This window comes from Nomia melanderi, chromosome 12 (assembly GCF_051020985.1).
Source record: "Nomia melanderi isolate GNS246 chromosome 12, iyNomMela1, whole genome shotgun sequence".
NCBI lineage: Eukaryota > Metazoa > Arthropoda > Insecta > Hymenoptera > Halictidae > Nomia > Nomia melanderi.
The window spans coordinates 234,851-255,162 of record NC_135010.1 but is presented as its reverse complement, the minus strand read 5'-3'; the positions used below and the strand labels follow the sequence as shown (position 1 = coordinate 255,162).

The 20,312-nt window shown below is 28.8% G+C and overlaps 4 protein-coding genes across 29 annotated transcripts in view; 3 read left to right on the top strand and 1 right to left on the bottom strand.

Annotated features, from left to right (window-relative positions):
• Positions 1-1,270: 1,270 nt before the first annotated feature.
• On the top strand, positions 1,271-6,308 carry LOC116426211 (synaptotagmin-2). 8 transcript variants are annotated; one of them, XM_076372590.1, is made up of 10 exons: positions 1,271-1,287; positions 1,777-1,872; positions 2,061-2,172; positions 2,241-2,396; positions 2,549-2,742; positions 2,820-3,001; positions 3,080-3,187; positions 3,288-3,408; positions 3,505-3,851; positions 3,916-6,308. In XM_076372590.1, the coding sequence occupies exons 4-10, from the start codon at positions 2,278-2,280 to the stop codon at positions 4,219-4,221; spliced, it is 1,377 nt and encodes a 458-aa protein (XP_076228705.1). In that variant the 5' UTR covers positions 1,271-1,287; positions 1,777-1,872; positions 2,061-2,172; positions 2,241-2,277; the 3' UTR covers positions 4,222-6,308. The 8 variants fall into 8 exon arrangements, with proteins under 8 accessions (XP_076228705.1, XP_076228706.1, XP_031830715.1 ...); XM_076372591.1 differs by having other exon boundaries at positions 1,272-1,287; positions 1,777-1,926; XM_031974855.2 differs by lacking the exon at positions 1,271-1,287 and having other exon boundaries at positions 1,745-1,872.
• A 132-nt stretch (positions 6,309-6,440) lies between these two features.
• Positions 6,441-9,501, bottom strand: RpLP1 (ribosomal protein LP1). The gene is made up of 4 exons (XM_031974861.1): positions 9,270-9,501; positions 8,962-9,109; positions 6,757-6,861; positions 6,441-6,535 (listed from the first exon to the last, which is right to left on the bottom strand). The coding sequence occupies exons 1-4, from the start codon at positions 9,339-9,341 to the stop codon at positions 6,522-6,524; spliced, it is 339 nt and encodes a 112-aa protein (XP_031830721.1). The 5' UTR covers positions 9,342-9,501; the 3' UTR covers positions 6,441-6,521.
• Positions 9,502-9,908: 407 nt separating this feature from the next.
• MBD-R2 (PHD finger protein MBD-R2) lies at positions 9,909-18,552 on the top strand. 2 transcript variants are annotated; one of them, XM_076372744.1, is made up of 15 exons: positions 9,909-10,554; positions 11,235-11,751; positions 11,842-11,976; positions 12,157-12,183; positions 12,892-12,992; positions 13,133-13,218; positions 13,632-14,034; positions 14,391-14,792; positions 15,297-16,019; positions 16,089-16,220; positions 16,381-16,464; positions 16,692-17,115; positions 17,196-17,596; positions 17,679-17,909; positions 17,980-18,552. In XM_076372744.1, the coding sequence occupies exons 1-15, from the start codon at positions 10,218-10,220 to the stop codon at positions 18,099-18,101; spliced, it is 4,125 nt and encodes a 1,374-aa protein (XP_076228859.1). In that variant the 5' UTR covers positions 9,909-10,217; the 3' UTR covers positions 18,102-18,552. The 2 variants fall into 2 exon arrangements, with proteins under 2 accessions (XP_076228859.1, XP_076228860.1); XM_076372745.1 differs by lacking the exon at positions 16,381-16,464.
• A 327-nt stretch (positions 18,553-18,879) lies between these two features.
• Positions 18,880-20,312, top strand: part of msn (serine/threonine-protein kinase msn) — a 179,161-nt gene continuing 177,728 nt past the window's right edge. For 7 of the 18 annotated variants that reach the window (XM_076372753.1, XM_076372749.1, XM_076372752.1 and 4 more), the window contains exon 1: positions 18,882-19,663. In XM_076372753.1, coding sequence (XP_076228868.1) covers positions 19,598-19,663 — 66 coding nt within the window. In that variant the 5' untranslated portion in view covers positions 18,882-19,597. Of the gene's footprint in view, positions 19,664-20,312 lie in introns of all 18 variants that reach the window. The other 11 variants (XM_076372751.1, XM_076372757.1, XM_076372758.1 and 8 more) reach the window with 4 other exon arrangements.

The window sequence follows — 20,312 nt, the reverse complement described above, 5'->3', positions numbered from 1 at the left end:
TTATATCGTTGTGTGTAATTGCATTCATTTAACTATGAATATTATATTAATATTGAATTACATATATTTCTCGTATTTATTTGCAATTTAATTGTTTAAGAGTGATGGAATATTGAAACGTAACGCGATCTTAAGTTTAAAACTAATCATTCACTTTTCACATTTATAGTCCAGACATTTTCGTTTTTTTGAAATCGCAGAATTCTTGTATAGTATCACAAATGTTTGTGACAGTACACACTTAAAAAATGATAACCATAATTTTCAGACTTTCAGAGACACTCACTTTCAATTTCTACTTTTTTCGTGTTATTACAATCATGTTTTTGCGATCAATAATAAATTAGAAATAAGCTTTTTTGATACACATAATTGTGCAGCATTTTCGTAAAGCTCTAATGATAATATTAATTTTTTCTTATAGATAATTTAACACTAACGTATAGGGTAGAAGTGTCTACTTCTAGTATAACTTACTCCCCTCACGCTGGTAACTCGAAAACAACGTTCCCCTATTACCTCTACTATAAAGAGGGTAACTTTTCGAGAGGGGAGGGTCACTAGAGTGCCCGCGAGCACCGATTTAGACACCCTTGATGTAAACATTTCATATTAAAATAAATCAGAAGTAATCCAATTACACCGGGTGAGTAATATAGGAATTGACGTTAAAATATTTTGAAAACTATTAGCTATATGAAAAAATGTTTCAGACAAAACTTGAATGGTTATTATGGGAACATTAATCGATATAATTAGCATTTTTGTAAATGGACCCTTAAACAACATTTAGAGGTCAAAGTTTGTTTTTTAAATGGAATCTTATTATTTTTAAGATAGCAGGTGATCCAGTTCGTCATTATCTATAAGAAAGTAATAAACCATTTATACCGAAAAATCAATAGTTTAGGAGATAATATTAAGATTTTGCAATGTGGTGCTTATCCAGAGACAAATTCATACGTAGCATTTCATATATTTCAAATTTGATTTTACGGACGTGCACTCCACAACATCTTAAAATATCTCCAAACTGCTAGTTTTTCGGTACAAGAAGTTTATTATTTTCTTATAGAGAATAATGAACTGAACCGATTGGTGTTTTAAAAATTGTAGGACTCGATTTAAAGAAAACAAACTTCACCTTCAAATGTCCTTTAAGTTTTATTTGAAACATATTTTTATGTAATAATAGTATCTGAAATATTTTAACTTCTAGTTTTAAATATTATACTCACCCGGTATAATTGAGAATTATTTTTCTATTTACGTCCGTGCTTTCGTATGGTATATTTATTACAAACATTTAAAAACAGAATAAGTTATTACTCTTTAATTTACTCTTATAAATTACTCCACAAAAATATGTATTTGTATGAACATCTGTACGCCAGTTATAAGTAACAATTAGTTAGTGCAAATATTTTAGGTGTATGCTTGTTATACAATAAAATATCTAAACTGGTGTTTTTTGTGATGTAAAAAGTAGTTATTCAATAATTATAAAAACATTCCAATGATAAAGAAATATGGTTTAAAAATATTATTTTTGCTACTTTTAATAATTTACAATCTAAGTACGTAATTTACTCTGAATATGTTGAAAAATAATTGATTGTACTATAAAAAAAAGTATAAAATAAAATAAATTAAAAAATGTAATACATCTGAAAAATGTAAAAAATTATTCATTATTGAAAATTGAATTTACCATGCACTAAAAAACCATGCGCCCATTGCAATGAACACGGTTTGTAATAACTTTCATCCCCTTAGAACCGTAGAGTAGTTAAAGGATCATGCGTAGATGCGGTAATCTTTGAATCACAATGTACTCTTACTTGCACACATAGGACGAGAATCAATAGCATTGTAGGTAAAAGTATACAATGAACAATTATATATGTGGAAATACGCATAAAAATGGTAGATATTGATTTATATCAGTCAAACATAAATATGTCATCTGCTTTTATTGTTTTAACCCATCATTATGCTGCGTTCACGTCCATATGTTTATCCGTAAACATATAACACTACGAATATATATAATTTTTCAGGTATAATATTCCCTTTTCAGTGTGTAATAGATAAAATATATTTTTATATGCTGTGTATATCTTTATTGCACACTTAATAAAAGTGTATAAAAGAAATAATGTAAAAAAAAAGGTAGGTAAACAAATTAAATGAAATTATAGTAAATGTTACTTTAACTACATAAAAATGAAATTGTACAGGATTATAAATTCAATATGTTTGGAGCTTAAACTGAAAATGGATGTTCATAATATTGGAATTGTAGCTGTTTTGGGAATAATTGGGGCTGCGACAGGAGCTACTTCGGCAGTACTTGTTTATTTAACTTGTATCAGACACAGACGATCTCTTAACTGGTATATTTTAATAGATATTTATTAAAATAATTATTTTATAAAAATAGAGAATAAAGTAATTCACATAAACAAAAATTCATTTGTATAATTGACAATAAAATTATTGGACATTATAATTAATAGATTGATCATGATATATATACATGTTTCAGGTTTGAAAAGGATTTATTGAATAGAGCCGAAGAAGCAACCCAATTATCGAAGGATGTGTTTATTGGCTTAGGATCTAATGTTTCTCTAAATTATGAAAACAAAGAAAATGAAATTCATTCTGATGATGAAGAATGGAAATCAAATTATGTACTTGATATGCTTGATAGTATTACAAAAGATTCACCCAAAAGAGGTGGTTAATAATGCAAATAAAATAAATGAAGTTGTTTTTATTATTTTATATAATAATCAATGTTCATTTATTTTTAGTTCTACAGTATCTATCAGAATCTGAAGATGTTTCATCGCCTATTAGCACTTTTGCACCACCATTACCAGAAGGAACAGTGGCTGCTTCTGAAAAGCGTATGATTATTGTCAAATCATCAAAAAATACAAATAATTCATGTTCAAGGCTTGATAGTAGTGAAAATGAAATGTCTTCCCACAAGGTACTAGTGGTGTTTTAATGTTTAAAATACTTAAAAGTATTATTTTTATTTCAATTTTATTTCTTTATTTATATAAAGCTATCCTCTTCTACATCAACATCATCATCCGATGAAGCCAGAGGTGAATTAGAATTTGGTTTAATTTATGATGCAAGTGCTGGTATTCTTACTGTTAGACTTATCGAGGTAATTTCATATATGCGAATTTATGTATTATTATGTTTAATATGTTTTAAAATTATTTTGAACTTAATCAATAAACAAAATATGAAAATCTATTTTTAAGGCATATGATCTACATCCTCGAGAACTAAGTGGCAGTGCAGATCCTTACGCAAAAGTTCGTTTGTTACCTGATTGGAACAATATATGGCAAACAAGAATACATAGACGAACCCTAAAACCTGGTAAATTTCAAGCTGTTAAATTAAAACTAGATTTTATATAAAAAGTATAAGGAAACATAGTTTATCATAATTTATAATATTTATTATAATTTGTAGTATTCGATGAGGATTTTGTGTTTGAAATTATACCAGATTCAACGTTAGTTGAAAAGACGTTGGATATTTTACTTTACGACTTTGATGCCTTCTCTAGGCATCACTGTTTGGGTTATGTACGACTTCCTTTATCTTCAGTAATTGATCTCTTGGATACAACTCTTACAGTTATAAGAAAACCAATTCTTCAATATGGTATTGATAACGAATTGAAAATACCATCTCTAGGAGAATTAATGGTGTCTCTCTCGTATCAACCAGCTGTAGAAAGATTAACAGTTATTGTTGTCAGAGCAAAAAATTTACCTAGTCTTAATGACTCAACAAATGCAAACCTTTATGTAAAAGTAAGTACATAATATATATCCAGACATATGTTTTGCAGTAAATAAATACTGCTTTTTATTTAAGGTGAAGATAATTCATGATGGTAAAAGTATTAAGAAAAAGAAATCTAACATACAACGTGAAACACTTAGTCCTGTATGGAACGATATTTTAAGCTTTGATATTGACAATAATACATTGTCCAAATGCATACTTGAATTTATTATTTTACGAGCAAATGGCGAGCTGTTGGCTAAGTGCGAAGTATCCGACAAGTACCAAAAGGAGCTATTTTATCGTGTATTATCAGGAAAAGGTGCTTCTGCACAATGGTTACCACTTACTGAACCAGAAATCTGTTATAGTGATTTTATTGAACAGAAATATTAATAATTTTCAAACAAACCGTCCTTCTTAAATATAAGTTTAATTATATACCTCAACCACTTTATTTAATAAGTACATATATTTATGTACGATACAAATTTATTTGGAAAGTTTCTATCTGATCGTAAAGCACAAACATTATTAATTATATGCACAATTCAGTGTAAGTTTTATTTAACCACAAAGGTCAAGAATTATGACTACTAACATAAACTTTTTTTTCTATTAAATTTAAAATAAAAATATACAGATACGTGACACATTTTCGTGTTAAAACACCTTATTTACAAAGATATACAAAATAAATTGCTTGATTATATAATTATGTAATCAGTAAGCCTTAATTATTCAAATTACGCTATCCAAACTAAAAAGAATTGAAAAATAAAATCTGCATAACATTCAAGTGCTTAAATTCTCTTTTTGAAAATTATATATTCTGATATTAAGCACCTACAAGAATAATAGTGTATTAACTAAGTACTGCGGATTCTTTATTTTGAGACACTTATTAAAGTAATGCCGTTATGATTTTTTTTTACAATTAAAATAATCATTATTTTCAACAAACTCTTCCCATTTCTTCAACAACAGATGGATGAAAAATACAAGTTTCCTGAAGACGAATTAATTACAGTCTTAACTTCATACTTGATAAAAATTTTTTAAGTCTGTATCTTCAAACAGTGTTCCTATTTTAATTTAGATATAGTTTCGGTGATAGTTGTAATGATCTAATCTACTATTACCATGTCATACGATAATTTTCAATCGTTTTGTTTACTGACATTTTGTTCATTAATTCTTCAATTTAAATCAATCAAAGTTTTTACAATTTCCGTCTTATCATATATGTATGTGTAAATACTGGTAGTAAAGAATTATAATTATTGAGTCAATATATAATTTATGTAGTACAGAATACTCATTTGTAAAAAATACATTTTACAATTTCAAACTATGTTATGAATGTAACTATAATTTATGAATAGAATTTAATTGATAGAGCAGAAGTTATTATTATACACTATTTAAAAATTGAAATAAATATTTTATATAAAGTTAAAAATGCAAAAACTTAAATGAGTGAAGTATACAATGTTTACGATTAAATTGCAGTAATAATAAAATATACTAAAACTCCATAAATGTACATAAATAAACATCTCTATTAAACAATTATAGAAGTGTAGTATATTAATATTAGATTTATGAAACTCAGTTTAACAGATTTCAGACTCCAATAATATTGATTAACAATTTATGTAATTATAAATATAATATTAGGTTGTTGAGTAAATTCTATCTGCCTTCTCGTTCATATAAATAATCTGTCCCTCTTATTGCTTCTATGAATCTATAATATAAACAGTTTTATTAGGGCCTGAGGAAAACTGGTCTAAGATATTTGCGTTAATTTTTAAATCTGAAATTTACAATTCAAATATTTTAAGACATCTCCACGCTAACGCAAGAGTACATGTGGCTATGGCAACACAAAAAAAATATCGTAATTAAAATGGTAACTTATTCCACACCCACCATATTCCCCAGATCTGACACCAACAAATTTTCTTCTCTTCCGAACCTTTCAATATAAATTAACCTTATTATCCTCATAACAATAAATTTTCAAATTTTTATAAAAAATGAATAGCCCAACTACCATAGAGATGGGAAATTGTCATAAATAGTGATGAAAAATATATGATTAGAGGTAAGCACAAGATGTTTCCAAAAATTTATAGGCGATATTGAAATGAACAGAAATTATGCAGCACTCTAATAGCATACCTATTTTTTTATTAAACAATGTACAATTTAAACTTATGAATCTAGTGTAAAGATAAAGAAGTATTTCCTCTACTGTCAATGTCTATTTTTATTATTATTACTTAAGCATAATTTAAAAGCTCATTTATAATTCTTCAACAATGATTTTCTTTCTATGAAAGAAAAATATATCTAATTTTGTTTTACTAAGTAGCAAAAAAGATTGTATGGCTTATTTAAATTATTTTAAAAATTGCATCGTTTTATTTTGGCGTGTTCTATATTTTTATTTAAAACCTTTATCTTCATTGTGATAAACAAAATTGTAGTATCTTGTATTGGAGTATAATAAATAAAAATATTAAAGTCTACATAATTTTATAAGAATATAACGCATATAAATGACGTCTTCTTTAGTTATAATGGTTAAAATATACACAGTCAGGTAATTCAATTTAAAAATATTTTATTCATTGTACAATATAACTGTACAAAAAAATATATGGACCAACAAATTGCGATCCTTGGGTTTAGTCAAAGAGACCTGCGAAAGAAAATTAAACAATTAAAAAAAATTGTCGATTATAATATATGAAATACACATATTTGTAATATCATTCTCATTTTTAAAAGTCATCATAAATGATTGCAGTAGCTAATACATACTATAGATATAGATTAATCATTGAATGTAAGAAAATTTTGTGTATTTTTTTCTTATTTTAACCAATATTATATCAACAAAAATAGAAATATGATCCTTACCGAAGCCCATATCATCATCTGATTCTTCTTCAGGTTCCTCCTTCTTCTTTTCTTCCTTAGCTGGCGCTGCTTCAGCAGCAGCTGGTGCAGCAACACCGGTTGGAGCTTTCAAATACAAAGTAGCAATTTAAAAAATGCTTATATATAAAAATATACAGTCTACAATTATAAAATTTTTAACAGAAGTAATATGCAGACTGGGAAATTATTTAATTATGTAGAGTGTTTTATAAACATAAAACGCTAGATACAAGGAAAAAGTAAAAGAAAATAATACATGTAAACAATTTTTTTTAATTGAATGTTATAATTTTTCTACTCTCTACACTCTACATGCATGTTTAACATTTAGCTTGCTACTTGTTCAACCAATTTGATTCACTATTTTAATCATTACTTTCAATATACCATTAATGAGAACATAAATTAACTCATATCTTTTATAATATAAACACATAATGAACATTATTTCCTAATTTTCATGAAGGAAAATATTGCAGGAACCTAATTGCAGCCTAGATACTTTAAAGTAACCCACTTATACACTGAGTTTACTTTTTCAAAGAAAACTATAATTTTCATACTTTATTTATTAATGTGTTTAAATTCAAATTCAACTACCAATAAAATATACACTTGATTTTGAGTAATTTTCAAGATGAACTTATCAAGGTACTGTGCCTTCATCGATCTTGATGATTTTTAAACATGTTGTTAGGGACATGGTTTTGAACAACCTTTTCCTTTGTATGTTAATCGAAATGATCACAAAAAACTTACTATTACTGCACTGAATTATATATACATGAGTGTGTCCGCAAGAGAGCTATGTTGCAGCTTGTATCTGTCAGTCCTCAATCTTCTCAAATTCCATGTACACTTCTCGATTAAAGTTATATTGATATTAAAATGGTACAATGTTCGAAACTACTGCGTTTGAATGAAACTGTTGGAACTTCTGTAAAGAAGAGTGCTCATGCGTAATCCGAGAAGATTACGCTTCGGCTCCCTCATGGATGAACTCATAGATAAAGAATTCAGAGTAGCAGATAATCAAGATAAGTGAGGGTGGAATACATCACTAGGTTGACCATTTTCATTTGGGGTAGCACATGTACAAAATCACTCAAAAAAAACAAAACATAACCTGTCTGAATGGAAAATATCAATAATTTTCAATTAGCACCTGTAGTAGTAAACACAAGTGATTAAAGTTCTTATGTAAAACACCCAGACCTTCAAGTACTACTTTGTTTTCCCATTTGAGTAACTTTGCTGTCTTTTCTTAGTAAATTGGCATTCACAATAGTTATAAAATAATTTAAAGTCACGTGTATAATTAATTGTAATTGATCGTGAACATTTAAAATTTTACTTGAGTTGAAACAAAAAAAAAGCTAACAATTTCTTTACACATTGCATGCTGTACCATTTTTTAAGACTTTCCATTCAGGCAGTGTGGGACATATACACCCCACACTTTTGCAATTAAATAAACTTGTTTTTGATGTATGCCTTACAATTTTTCAAATGGAAAGTTAAATGTGAGTCATATATGCCTCACACAGCAAAATGTTAATGATGTAACAAAAAAAAACTTTGTAGCAATCAAAATGTATTTCTTTTGATACCATTTAATTTTTATCAAATGCATATGCAGCGAATAGATACTGTTGTCTAAAAAAATTTAGATCATATTTATAAATATGATCAATAATATTTTTTTATACTTTTTTCTTTATCCTCTATTACTGACCGTTCTAATAAATATTTGCTAGATCGGTGGATGAAGAGGAATATTAATCATATTATACAAAATATTGTAATATTTATTACAAAATTATAAATACTAAAAATTTTCCATTAAATAGATTTATCTTTATACTTATTACTAATAAACTTTTCTTGAGAATGAGATTCTAAATAAAGTTTCAATATATGTAACTCAAGGTTCCGAAACATTCAATCACCTTGTATATATGCATAAAATTTTAACTGCAGATTTTAATTATTATCAACAATGGAAAAGGTACTATATTCAAAAATTAATTAAACAAAATTATGTCTCTATTAATATTCCAAATATATTACTTGCATTTACAATAAACCAAGAAATTATGTTGAAGCAGACGATTAAATAATCCCAAGAGGTTGATGTATTAATTTTAATTCATGTAATATATAATATATGTTAGAAAATAATACCTGCTGCGGGTGCTGCTCCTACACCTGATCCAACTTTCGTAATAAGTTCTTTAACATTAACACCTTCTAGTGCTTTAGCAAAAAGACCGGGCCAGTAAGATTCCACATCAACGTTAGCGGCTTTCAGTATTGTTTGAATCTTCTCGCCCTACGCAAAAAGTAAAATAATATACTAGTTATCCTTAATTCTAATATTTATATGGGTTTATTTACCTATTGTAAACTTAATATTAAAACTAATCATAATGAAAAAAAGTAGCATTTTGATATAACACGTTGTATGTAAAATATACACACGAGATACTTACAGTTACAGCGACGTCATCGTCAACGAGGATTAATGCGGAATAAACGCAAGCAAGTTCAGCCTTGGTAGTCATGTTTGCTACTTGTGTGTCTTATATTAAAACTGGATGAATGTTAATAATGGTGCAAGTTGCTGATACAGCCTTAGCTCCACAAGAGAGAACAAGCACCCAACTTTACTCGATCCAGCGAAAAGGAAAAGAGACCGAATTGAGCGGAAATCACGTGATATGAAAGAAAGGCGCATTCACACCGCAACAAAATATACACGCAAGTAAGTAGGTGTGTATACAACGTATCTTATTGGCTAAATTAAAAAACATTAAAATATTTAATAACATAAATTTATGAGATTCCTATCAGAAATATATAGAATTATGTATTTATTATGTTATTACCGTGATTTTTAAATAATCTGTAAAAAGATATAATGTTTAAAATGATAATAACGTTTATTGATAAGTAGATGTGAGTATGAAGGCACAAGAAATTACAGAATTATGCTGTGTAAATGTTTTATAAGCCATCCGTTTTATTAATAATAAATACATATTCAAACATACAGAACTTCCAAAAACAATAGTATTAAAATATTCTAAGGGTCGATTTTTATGAATATGAAAAGAGGGCGCTACAGCACGAGAAGTGTAAGTAACGAGTAACATACACGCATATACTCGATTCCTCGCAATGACATCGAAATACATGCGAGTCGACGTTACTTGAAATTTGTGAATCGATCAGTACGGTGTACGCAGTTGTGCTGGTGATTCCAGTGGTCTTGAGAACGTTACGCGTTGACCAAGTATTCGAGTTTCTTACAAGCGAGAACAGTGCGTGTCAAGGCAATCGAGCATATAATTGCTCGTCTTGTGGGCACAATTTATTCTTACGACGACTAGCTCGGCAAATGTTTTCTTGCGATACGTTGCTATGTAGTACCGGTGTAAATGAAGCGGCGGCGTATAACGCGGTCGCGTGGTAAAGGAATACCGCCTGTGGGGGCGATGAGAATGGCGCGCAAATGTTGCGTGCGTAGCTGTGAAGCTGATGTACAAGAATCGCGTGCTAAAGGATTTCCACTTCATAAATTTCCAAAAGATATTGGTTTGAGAAGCAGGTGGTTGGTCAGTGGTGGATTTGAACCGAGTTTTAAACCTTCGCCGGGTCAAATTGTATGCCACAGACATTTTAAACGAGCTGATTACGAAGCCGCCAAGGGTCATAAGTTACTTCTACGTAAAGGCAGTGTTCCATCGGTTTTTGCAGATTATGATAATCATCCAGGTAGGCAGAATGTCATATGAATTTATCTTTTCTTAGTTTTTGAAAATAAAAGCAATATGTCAAGCGTAAAATGTATACTTGATTTCCTCATATATTTTCTACGGACCGCTTCTTACTTTCTTTGTATCTATTTTCTAACTTTTAATTTTATTTTTTCTATTTGTCTTTAAACGTCGATGTCCATTTATACGCGGCATCTTTAAATTTACAATATTTATACGCGTATCTTTATGCCAAAAAGTTTTTTTTAAAATAATATTAAATGTTACAGTATTGTTACAGTATTAAAAAATGTCATAGTAGAATATTCACTTGATTCTTAATACAAGGTACCTTCTTAATTACAATGTTTTATTATTACCCCAAAATTATCCATAAACTATTTAAATTAATTATGAACAACTTCGTATCTGTACATAATTCAAATATATAAATGTAACTATTATGTTATAATCTAGTTCACCTGTATATCTTTTTATTATACAGTATTTACTTAGATATAGGCAAGTATATTTGAATATGTCATTGACAGATTTCTAGTTGTTACATTATATATTTCTTATCTTATATTATTTGATGACAGCGTTACTTTACTTATACTTATTAGGCTGCATATTTAAAATATATGTTTATAACTGTTGAGCTTTTGATTTATTCAATGTTTAAATTCTTTTCTACAGATCCTGTAATTATGTCTGTGAAATCATCAACTTCTTATGCACAAGAGGATTTGGATCTCATTAATTCTGAAATTTTGAACTTAGAACAATCTATTTCACCATTATTATCTGAAGCAAGAACTCCAAAATCTGATAGTTGTGGAGAAACATGTTCTTCTCGGCCAGAATCGTCAGTTGACTCTGTTAATATGACAGATTCAACGGATGTAATTGATAATGGGTTTAAAACATTTCCTATAAAAAGTGAAAATATGCCTCCCGTAAAAGAAGAGATCAATGAGAATTTAGAAATGGAAGTAAATACTGTGGCTGCACAATTAGGAATTGTAGAATCAGATGTGACAATAAAGAATATACAAAAAGACTTAATCATTAAAGAAGAATTAAAAAATATTAAAATAGAAGATGATAAAGCATTTGATAAACCAGAAGAATTAAAAACAAAAGTATTAAATCGGGATGGACTCAAATTTTTTCCTGGAGCTAAATTGGAAGCAAAAGATTTCAATGATAAATGGTAGGTATTACTAAAATTTCAATTTATACTAATCTTTTGATAAACGATAGAAGCAACTTTTATAAAATTATTCATTACTATATACTGCAGGTATTCTGCTAAAGTCGTTGAAACTGATTGGGATGAAAGAGAAGTTTTAATACATTTTGACAAATGGAGCTCAAGATTCAATGAATGGATACCTATGGATAGCTCTAGATTACGTGTGTTACAAACACAGTCAAAGTGAGTAGATAGTTTAGGATTTACTAATTCCATCCATGAAAATCTGCATAACATATTGAACTAACATTTAACATACTGAAAAAGAAAGAAATAATAAAAAATTTCAATATAAATGTTTCGTATCCTGATTTATTGTCTAAGTTAAGACAGTTTGTATAACTGAATTTTTTTTTTTTTAAGCGAACAAACATGGGACCTGCCATCTCCGTAAGTGGATATTGCATAATTATCAAATAGGTGAAAAATTTGTAGTATCTGTAATATTTTTTATTTGCTAGAAGCTACTGATTTTTTTGATTACTAAGAAAGTTATTGCAAAAGCATCTCGGTTTTTGTCATTTGATTTATATATTTATATATACTTGTATATAAAAATTTCTAAATAGAATTTAGTAATTTTGAATTATAGATATATCATTTTTTTTATATTACTGCTCAAAATGCAGCTATTAAATGGAAGATTCTTTTATTTTGTTTCTAAATTATACTTACGTTTACTTATATAATAATTTAGATCGTATTTTTAAATTATTTGCATATTTTTATTGTGAAGATTAAATTACAGTGTTGTTTTACAGTATACATAGTATTCTTTCAATTGTACTTGTGTTATATATTTTTCTAAATTATACATTGAAATACCAACATGAAAAATATTTTTTGGAAGATAACTGCAATATGTTCCCTCTTTTAAATTGTTAAAAAGTATATATAATTAGTGTTAGTTTTCGTAATCAGTGCTGGTATTATTAAATATCTAAATGAAAAATATATTGTAAAGTAATTTTTTTCTTCTTTTTTTAAAACAAAGTTATTGCATACTAAGATTGTTTCTGTAGTGTTTTTATAAAACATTCATTTAATAAACGATAGTATTTTTTCGCGCATGATAATAAAACGATTTAATATCTGTAGGGATACGAAAATGAAAGACTTTTCAGTTGGAGAAAGGATACTTGCTACGTGGGCGGATGGAAGAAAATATCCAGCGAAAGTAAATGCAGTATTAGGAAACGGTAAGCGACCTAACCTTAACTTTGTACGTGTGAAGGAAACGAACTGTTCCCTATTACTCGTTTGACGTTTCTTGTTTCTGGCAGGATATTTTTTAGACAAACATATTGCTTTTTCAATGTAAAATTAATTATTTTTACAGATAGATATGATGTACTCTTTGATGATGGATACGCAAAGACCGTTAAATCGTCGAAAATGACAAAAATCGCTACAACATCTACAAAGGTATAAATTTAGTTTGTGAGGTTATGTTCTACTATTATTAATATGAGGTTTCACAAACTGTATTTGATCATTTTCTTGTAATTATTAGTTGCAGCATTTTTAAATAGGAAAAAATATTATTAGTTGTATTAATTTATGTATTAAACATAATATAGTTGGCAAATATTTTTTTCATAATATTATAATTGTCTCATATGTAATCATAAAAGTGTGTATTAAATATGAATATTTACTACTTAGTATTGAATGATGTTGCAATGTTTTACAGAACATAACTGTTATTTGATATTTTTAATTTTTTAGTTTTATTTTGTGAATAATTCATATATAAAAAAGTGAAATTGTTCCAATACTAGTTTGCGCTAATAATAATGTCAGTGAACATACAGTAAGTGAAAAATTATTTTTAACAGCAACCTGTTCAAAGTGAAGAATACATAGGAAGTAAACAAGAGAGAAGGGATAAGAAACGAAAGCATATAGTTATGGAACTATTTCATACGCATTCTAGAAAACGGTCAAAAAATGAAGCAGATAAACCAGTAAAAAAGGAAGGGCCAGTATTGAATGAAAGTGGAGATAACTTGTCTGAAAATAAAATTGATTTAGATGGTACTCTGTTTGGACCTTGTTACGATCCTGGTACAGATTTATTACGAGGATTTGACACTAACATATCAAAAACAAGACCATATGCGAAGAAAAACAAGAAAGAAATGTTTAAAGTTGATGCGGAACAAGAAGAAGATGTAGGACCTGAATGGATAGACGGAGAACCTCAGGGAACTGAATCTTACATCGTAGATGGAAATGATGGTATATTGAAAATATAAAAGTCTTTATATACAATAGAACCTCAATAGTTGCAAGAATTCAGTACTGAAAATGTATATAGTATTAAAATTTCTGTAATTAATGAGATAACTAATCAATTATTTAAAAGTTTCCATTTTTTATTATACTTCCAAGAAGTATAATACTTACAATTCTTGGTTCTCTTTCTGTTCTTTTTTTCATTTTGCGTATTCATAATTATTATTCATATTATTCATATTATTCCTATTATGTATGAACGAAATGAGAGTACTCATGTACATTTGACGGCATTGAAAGCAAAACTATTGAAGTTTTAATGTAACGCATCTTGTATTTTTTCATCCATTTATTTACAGGACCGCGGCGTTCAATAATAGTCGCAGATAAACGATTACCACCAGGTTGGCAAAAACATTTTACTCAAAGAAAAGCAGGTACATCTGCTGGAAAATGGGATGTCTTGTTTCTTCATAAATCAAGTGGAAAGAAATTTAGATCAAGAAATGATATCAGAGCATTTATGGAAAATCAGGGACAACTTGATTTTGATCCAGAGAAATTCGATTTTTGTATTCATAGAAAAAAGAAAAGTCATGGACAGAAAGTAAAACACGAAGTTATTACAGATATGCCAAAAAAGATCAAAACTTTATTACCTAAAACAAAGACAGTACCGGTACCAGATACATTACTCGTACCTGCAAGTACGCCAGTTACAACTTTAGTGCCTACATCAGCAACATCTATTGCTGATGGTGGTAAGTTATTTTTTCTTTAATTCATCATTTATAACATTTATATTACTTTATTAGATTTATTACTTTTTCATGCATACCTATGTCAGGAACAATTTACTGTAAGTGTTTTAGAAAAGTTTTACAAGTACTTGAATTAAAAGTATTTTTGATAATACTTGATGTAAAAAAAGAGTACTGTTCAAAATTTGTTGCTTAACCTCTTGCGCTGGAAAGACATACCATGCACATTGAGATGCTTTTGTTCCAATATTCCTAATAACATCTTACACACATCGATAGTTGCATTACACATATTAGATTGTTTTAAAATGTATCATTCTATACAAAATTATTAACAAACAAAATTAATTTACATATCTGCATAGAATAGGTAAAAATAAAATTCTTTACGCAAGACTTTGCTAAATCTCTAAAGTATTTTCTAGCACAAAAGGTTAAAAGAGTTAATTTATTATTTTTTATTTTTTTTTCTATTAATAAACATGTTTTATTATTTTCAAACAGCTGTTTTTATTGGGGGACTTCGTGTAGAAATGGAGGATAGTGCTTACAAATGTCCAAAACAAGGGTGCAATAAAACATTTAGAAAGGAAAATCTTTTGCAAATGCACATAAAACATTATCATCCAGAATATTCCAAATTTTTGGGTTCTACACCAAATGTTGCAGACCTAGCTTATGCAAGAACAATTGGAGAATCTATTGAAGATATTATCCCTAGAAAGACAAATAATTTATTAGAAAAATATAAATTGGGAAAGAAAAAATCTGTTCAAGATAAACCATTATATGCAATGTCACCAACAGCAACGAATTCTATTCAACCTACATCGCCAACAATAGCTGTACCTACGGTCTCAGAAGTAGAAGATGAAATCGACCAAATAGAACAGTGTAACGAAGTACAGACAGAAGATGTTAAAGTAGAAAGAATGTCTCCTGTTTCTAGTAGTATAGATATGGATGACGAAACTGAGAAGAAACGAGAAGAAACCTGTGCAATGTCACCAGGAACATTATTTGATCTGAAAGTTAGAGAAGAGAAAACATCAAGTGGTATTAAAACTCTTCTTCCAGTAAGACCAACTACGTCATCAGAAACACAAAGAATCGATAGATCAAAATCTTTAGATGAAGGTATTCATATTGACAAAATGAAAGGACAAAGAAAACGGCAGTTATCAGAATATAGCTCTGATGTCCCAAATAGGGGTAAAAGACGTCACGGTAACAATATATAATATATTTTAGAATTGTTCTAATATATTGAAAGTATTGAGTGTTCTCTTCTTGTAGGTATCCCAGAGATTACAGACGAATATGGTGATTTAGATGAAAGTGCTGTAGATACTGAAGGACCAACCACACTTGTGTATAGATACAGTCGCCGAAAATCAGATTCAAGAAGTGATGAAAATAGTCAAAGTAGTAAGTTTTGTTTTTTATGTTCGGCTCAATGTATCTTTTATAATTGACATATAATTTTGTAATAAATTATTTACCGTTTAGTTTTTTATAATTGTAAATTATTCATTTCTCTTCAGTGAAAAATTATAGTCTACTGTTTTATTACTTCATTATTCTATAGGTCAACTAAACGATTCTCATCTTGAAAAAGCTGACCCCTTGAAAGGGGATATTACTAAAAGAGATACAAATAATGATGGTGAAGGTATATTCTTTATTTTTTTTTCTATGTTTCTTCATTTACTTTTGTTCTATATTAATTTGCATTACAAATATTTCCATATTTTAGAACTTTGTTTTCTAATACTTAATGTTTAAAAGTATGTTTTATAATATTTTAATCCTGTAAAATATTCATTTGTATTGTCCTTTTGTTATTAAATGTTATTTATATTAATATTTTAATTAATATTTTATAAATATTATTTTTAGAAAATGAAGGGGTTATGATGATGATTAATGGTGAAATGATAAAAGTGGAACAACTTCGCAGAGAAGAAATAATAAATTGTACATGTGGATTTATGGAAGAAGATGGTTTAATGATACAATGTGATCTTTGTTTATGCTGGCAACATGGTCATTGTAATGCAATAGAAAAGGAAAAGGATGTGCCTGAAAAATATGTTTGTTATATTTGTCAGAATCCATTTCGTCAGCGACCATCGAAAAAATATTTCCACGATCAAGATTGGATAAAAGAGGGCAAACTTCCGACACTAAACAATCGAACAAAAAATCAATATGCAGTTAATCAGAGAACAGCCATGTTGAAACGTTCTTATGATTTAGTTGCTGCCCTCTTGCAGATACAACAAGCATTGCACAGTTTAAGAATAAAAATTAACGTAGCTCAGTAAGTATTAGAAAATTTGAAATTAACTGAAACGTTAAAAATTACAACAAATTATTAAAAATAGAAAAATTCCATTTTAGGAGGAAAGATCATCCGAAATTATACCTATGGGCAAAGAATTGGGAAAAGATAGAAATACAGAAACCAGACATAACACCAATACCGATTATAGAAATAACGAAAGCAGTAAATGATTCTGCAGACGCTGTAGTTGATGTATCGCGTCGAATTGAAGTAAAAATGGAGACAAGATTTGCTTTGAAAGAAGATCCTGATGAAAAATCAATAGCTTCCGATTCAGAGTTAATGAAAATTTTGGAAGAAGATAATACGATTACAGATGAATCTAAAATTACCTGTAAGAAAGAAGATTTGACAAATGAAAGTAAAACCCACATTCTTCTTGATGCACTTACAAAAAATACTACTCTGGAAGGAAAATATAAAACTTCAATAGTTTCGGATGCAAAAATAGTTACAGGTAAGATAGATTGTGACTTAACATTTTTTTTTGTTTTTTATTATCACTAAAAAGGTGTTTAAACTTTTTTGTAAATGCATAGATCTACTGTCAAATCAATCGGCTGAAAATGATATATCTGCAGCAACAATACCAACAAATGAGATGCAGGAAGAAAATGAACATGATATATCAACCCCATTACAACCTTTCATACCACAACCAGAAGCACCAATAGATCCAGGAGAATGTCGAATGCGATTATTGGAACATATTGAACATTTTCAAAATCATATAGATGCTAAATTAACATCTATTGAAGCACAAGTTTGTGGTATGTAATCATAAAGTATACACTAAGTTTTCGTAAATTTTATCATGTAACATGTAATATGTGTTTGCAGCTTTAGAAACTATGGATCCAGAAGATGTACCTAGTCAAGATGTTCAGCCTCGGACTAAACAGACACTTCAAATGCTTCTGCGAGATTTAAACACAGTACGGAAACTAGCAGCTCTATGTTAGATAATTATTTTTTTTTTAATTACTTCATTGAATTATATTGAAAAAACGTTATTTTTTATAGCGTTGGTTAGTAGCACTATGTTACAATATGATTGTTTCCATTTTTAGTTAAAACTCGCAATTGCAAATATTTATATGATCATATTTCATAGTGTATATACAATGATATATATATATATATATATATAAAATAAAGCTTATAGCTAAAGTTATAGCACAATATGAACAATAAGTTGTTATTGTCCGTAAAAAAATATGTTGTTATATTTAAGTACAATTCTGACTGAATTGGTTATAATATTATTTATAATCGCGTTATTATTATAGCAAAATTTGATACTTTTAAAAATAAATGTACATCATGCAGTACCTTTCATGTAAATATTAAAGAAACGAAAATGCGTAACAAATGTGACATAAATTAATAAATTATAGTATTGTTTTTATAAAATATATTTATTTATGAGAATATACTTGTTGTCTTTATTAGTACATAATTTTGTAATTTATTCCTACCATAACATTATAAATTACGTAGATAATTTAGTGTTTTCCATCTACCTGTATTTAATAACACACTGGAAAATGTTACATATATATTTAAATAATTTGTAGCATATAATTTGAAAATAAAGTAATGAATGTTAATATTTAATGATACACGTGAATGTCAATTATAACAGTGGAACCATAGATAGTATTGACAAAATTGATTTCTAGTTGAATTCATACAACCATAAAAAGAAAATTAGGAAGGGGAATATTCGCCGCCATCATGGTCTAGCCCCGCCGGTGACGTCAAGGAGTAGCGGTGTGCAATCACGCAGCGCATGAAAAACAAAGACGGTGAAAATATTTGTTCTGCATAAAGAAGGGAGAAAAGAAAAGTATGTCTGCGCACGCCTAAGAACGAAGAAGATAGCGCGAGACAAGAGAGCGCAAAGGAGGGAGAAAAGAGGCGTGCAGTAGGCAGTAAGATAGGACGTAGAACGGCTGCTGCCGTTGTGTTTGGGCTCGGCTCGGTTGTGCCGCTTCCGTTATGATACGATTCAGCGCTTGGCGCTGTGACCGGGCAATAAGTTGTTTGTGATTATGCGTAATTGATACTTTGTACAAGTTTAAAAGAAACGCGATGGAGGTGTACATCGTTTTCTCGTTTGACTGGTAACTTGCTTCTACTTCGATCGTTACAGTTCTTGTACGCCATGTGCTATTGCCACGCGTGTGTTTCTTTTCCTACTGGATTAATCTTCGTTACATTTTCGTAAAAATATTGCTAAACCGATTTAACAAGGATTACCATTCGTGATCTTAGTGATTCGTGTAAATGTAGTGTAGGAAGATACTTTCCTTTTTTCTACCCTTGAATTTTTGGCCGGCTTGCATTCAGAATCATTATAAGAACAGCAACGAGAGACATAGAAAAAAGGATAGACGGTGGATTCGGCGAGCTCGAGTACGAGAGATAACGCGAGGAGCGCAAGTGGTGTATCAAGATGGCGCATAATTTGGCACCGAGCGTCAACTGTTCGCTCGACGACATTGATCTAAACGCATTGAAGGTACATAAATATATATTATTTTAATTCTACTTGATTTTATAGTAATTATACATATACTACTCAATACTTTTCTTCCTAATTGTTCTCTCTGTATGTTCAAATTGTCGCTCTGTTCTGTAATTAACCTCGTAAGAACAGACGATGACTATTTCTTCTTCATGGAACAACGGGAGGGAGAGGTTCTCCTTGAATTTTTCTACCATTAGTATTATTTTGGACAAAATCGAAGAAATCTGTTCAATTTATGACAATATCTTATATTTCATTGACAATTATTTCGGAAATGATTAATGTGAATCACCACGTTCATTGACATTTAATACCGCAAATACCTATTGCAGCATGCAGTTTTTGTTTAAATTATCAATTTTTAAACAAATGTCGAGTAATTGAAGAAAATGTATGTAATTATATTATAATTGGATATCTACAATACATATTGATTTTCTCATGTATTATATATTTACACTAGTACATATAATTACATAAATATAGTATTTATAATATGTTGACTGAAATGTTCTATTTCACTCAAGTATATTATTCTGTACATCATTTTGTTCATGGTAAACTACAGAATTATTTTGCATAAAAAAATGATTGTGTCGCTATTACCATTGATGTACAGAACATTTTTCTGTTTGAAAAT

Bases quoted from the DNA above. Each gene is read 5' to 3' on its own strand.
- LOC116426211 (XM_076372590.1), top strand. From the start codon at position 2,278: ATGGATGTTCATAATATTGGAATTGTAGCTGTTTTGGGAATAATTGGG. The intron at 2,397-2,548 runs GTATATTTTAAT...TACATGTTTCAG, and splicing joins CACAGACGATCTCTTAACTG to GTTTGAAAAGGATTTATTGA. The intron at 2,743-2,819 runs GTGGTTAATAAT...ATTTATTTTTAG, and splicing joins AAAAGATTCACCCAAAAGAG to TTCTACAGTATCTATCAGAA.
- RpLP1 (XM_031974861.1), bottom strand. From the start codon at position 9,341: ATGACTACCAAGGCTGAACTTGCTTGCGTTTATTCCGCATTAATCCTC. The intron at 9,110-9,269 runs GTAAGTATCTCG...CTTTTTGCGTAG, and splicing joins ACGATGACGTCGCTGTAACT to GGCGAGAAGATTCAAACAAT. The intron at 6,862-8,961 runs GTATTATTTTCT...TGTATTTGAAAG, and splicing joins AGGAGCAGCACCCGCAGCAG to CTCCAACCGGTGTTGCTGCA.
- MBD-R2 (XM_076372744.1), top strand. From the start codon at position 10,218: ATGAAGCGGCGGCGTATAACGCGGTCGCGTGGTAAAGGAATACCGCCT. The intron at 11,752-11,841 runs GTAGGTATTACT...TATATACTGCAG, and splicing joins AAAGATTTCAATGATAAATG to GTATTCTGCTAAAGTCGTTG. The intron at 16,221-16,380 runs GTAAGTTTTGTT...ATTATTCTATAG, and splicing joins TGATGAAAATAGTCAAAGTA to GTCAACTAAACGATTCTCAT.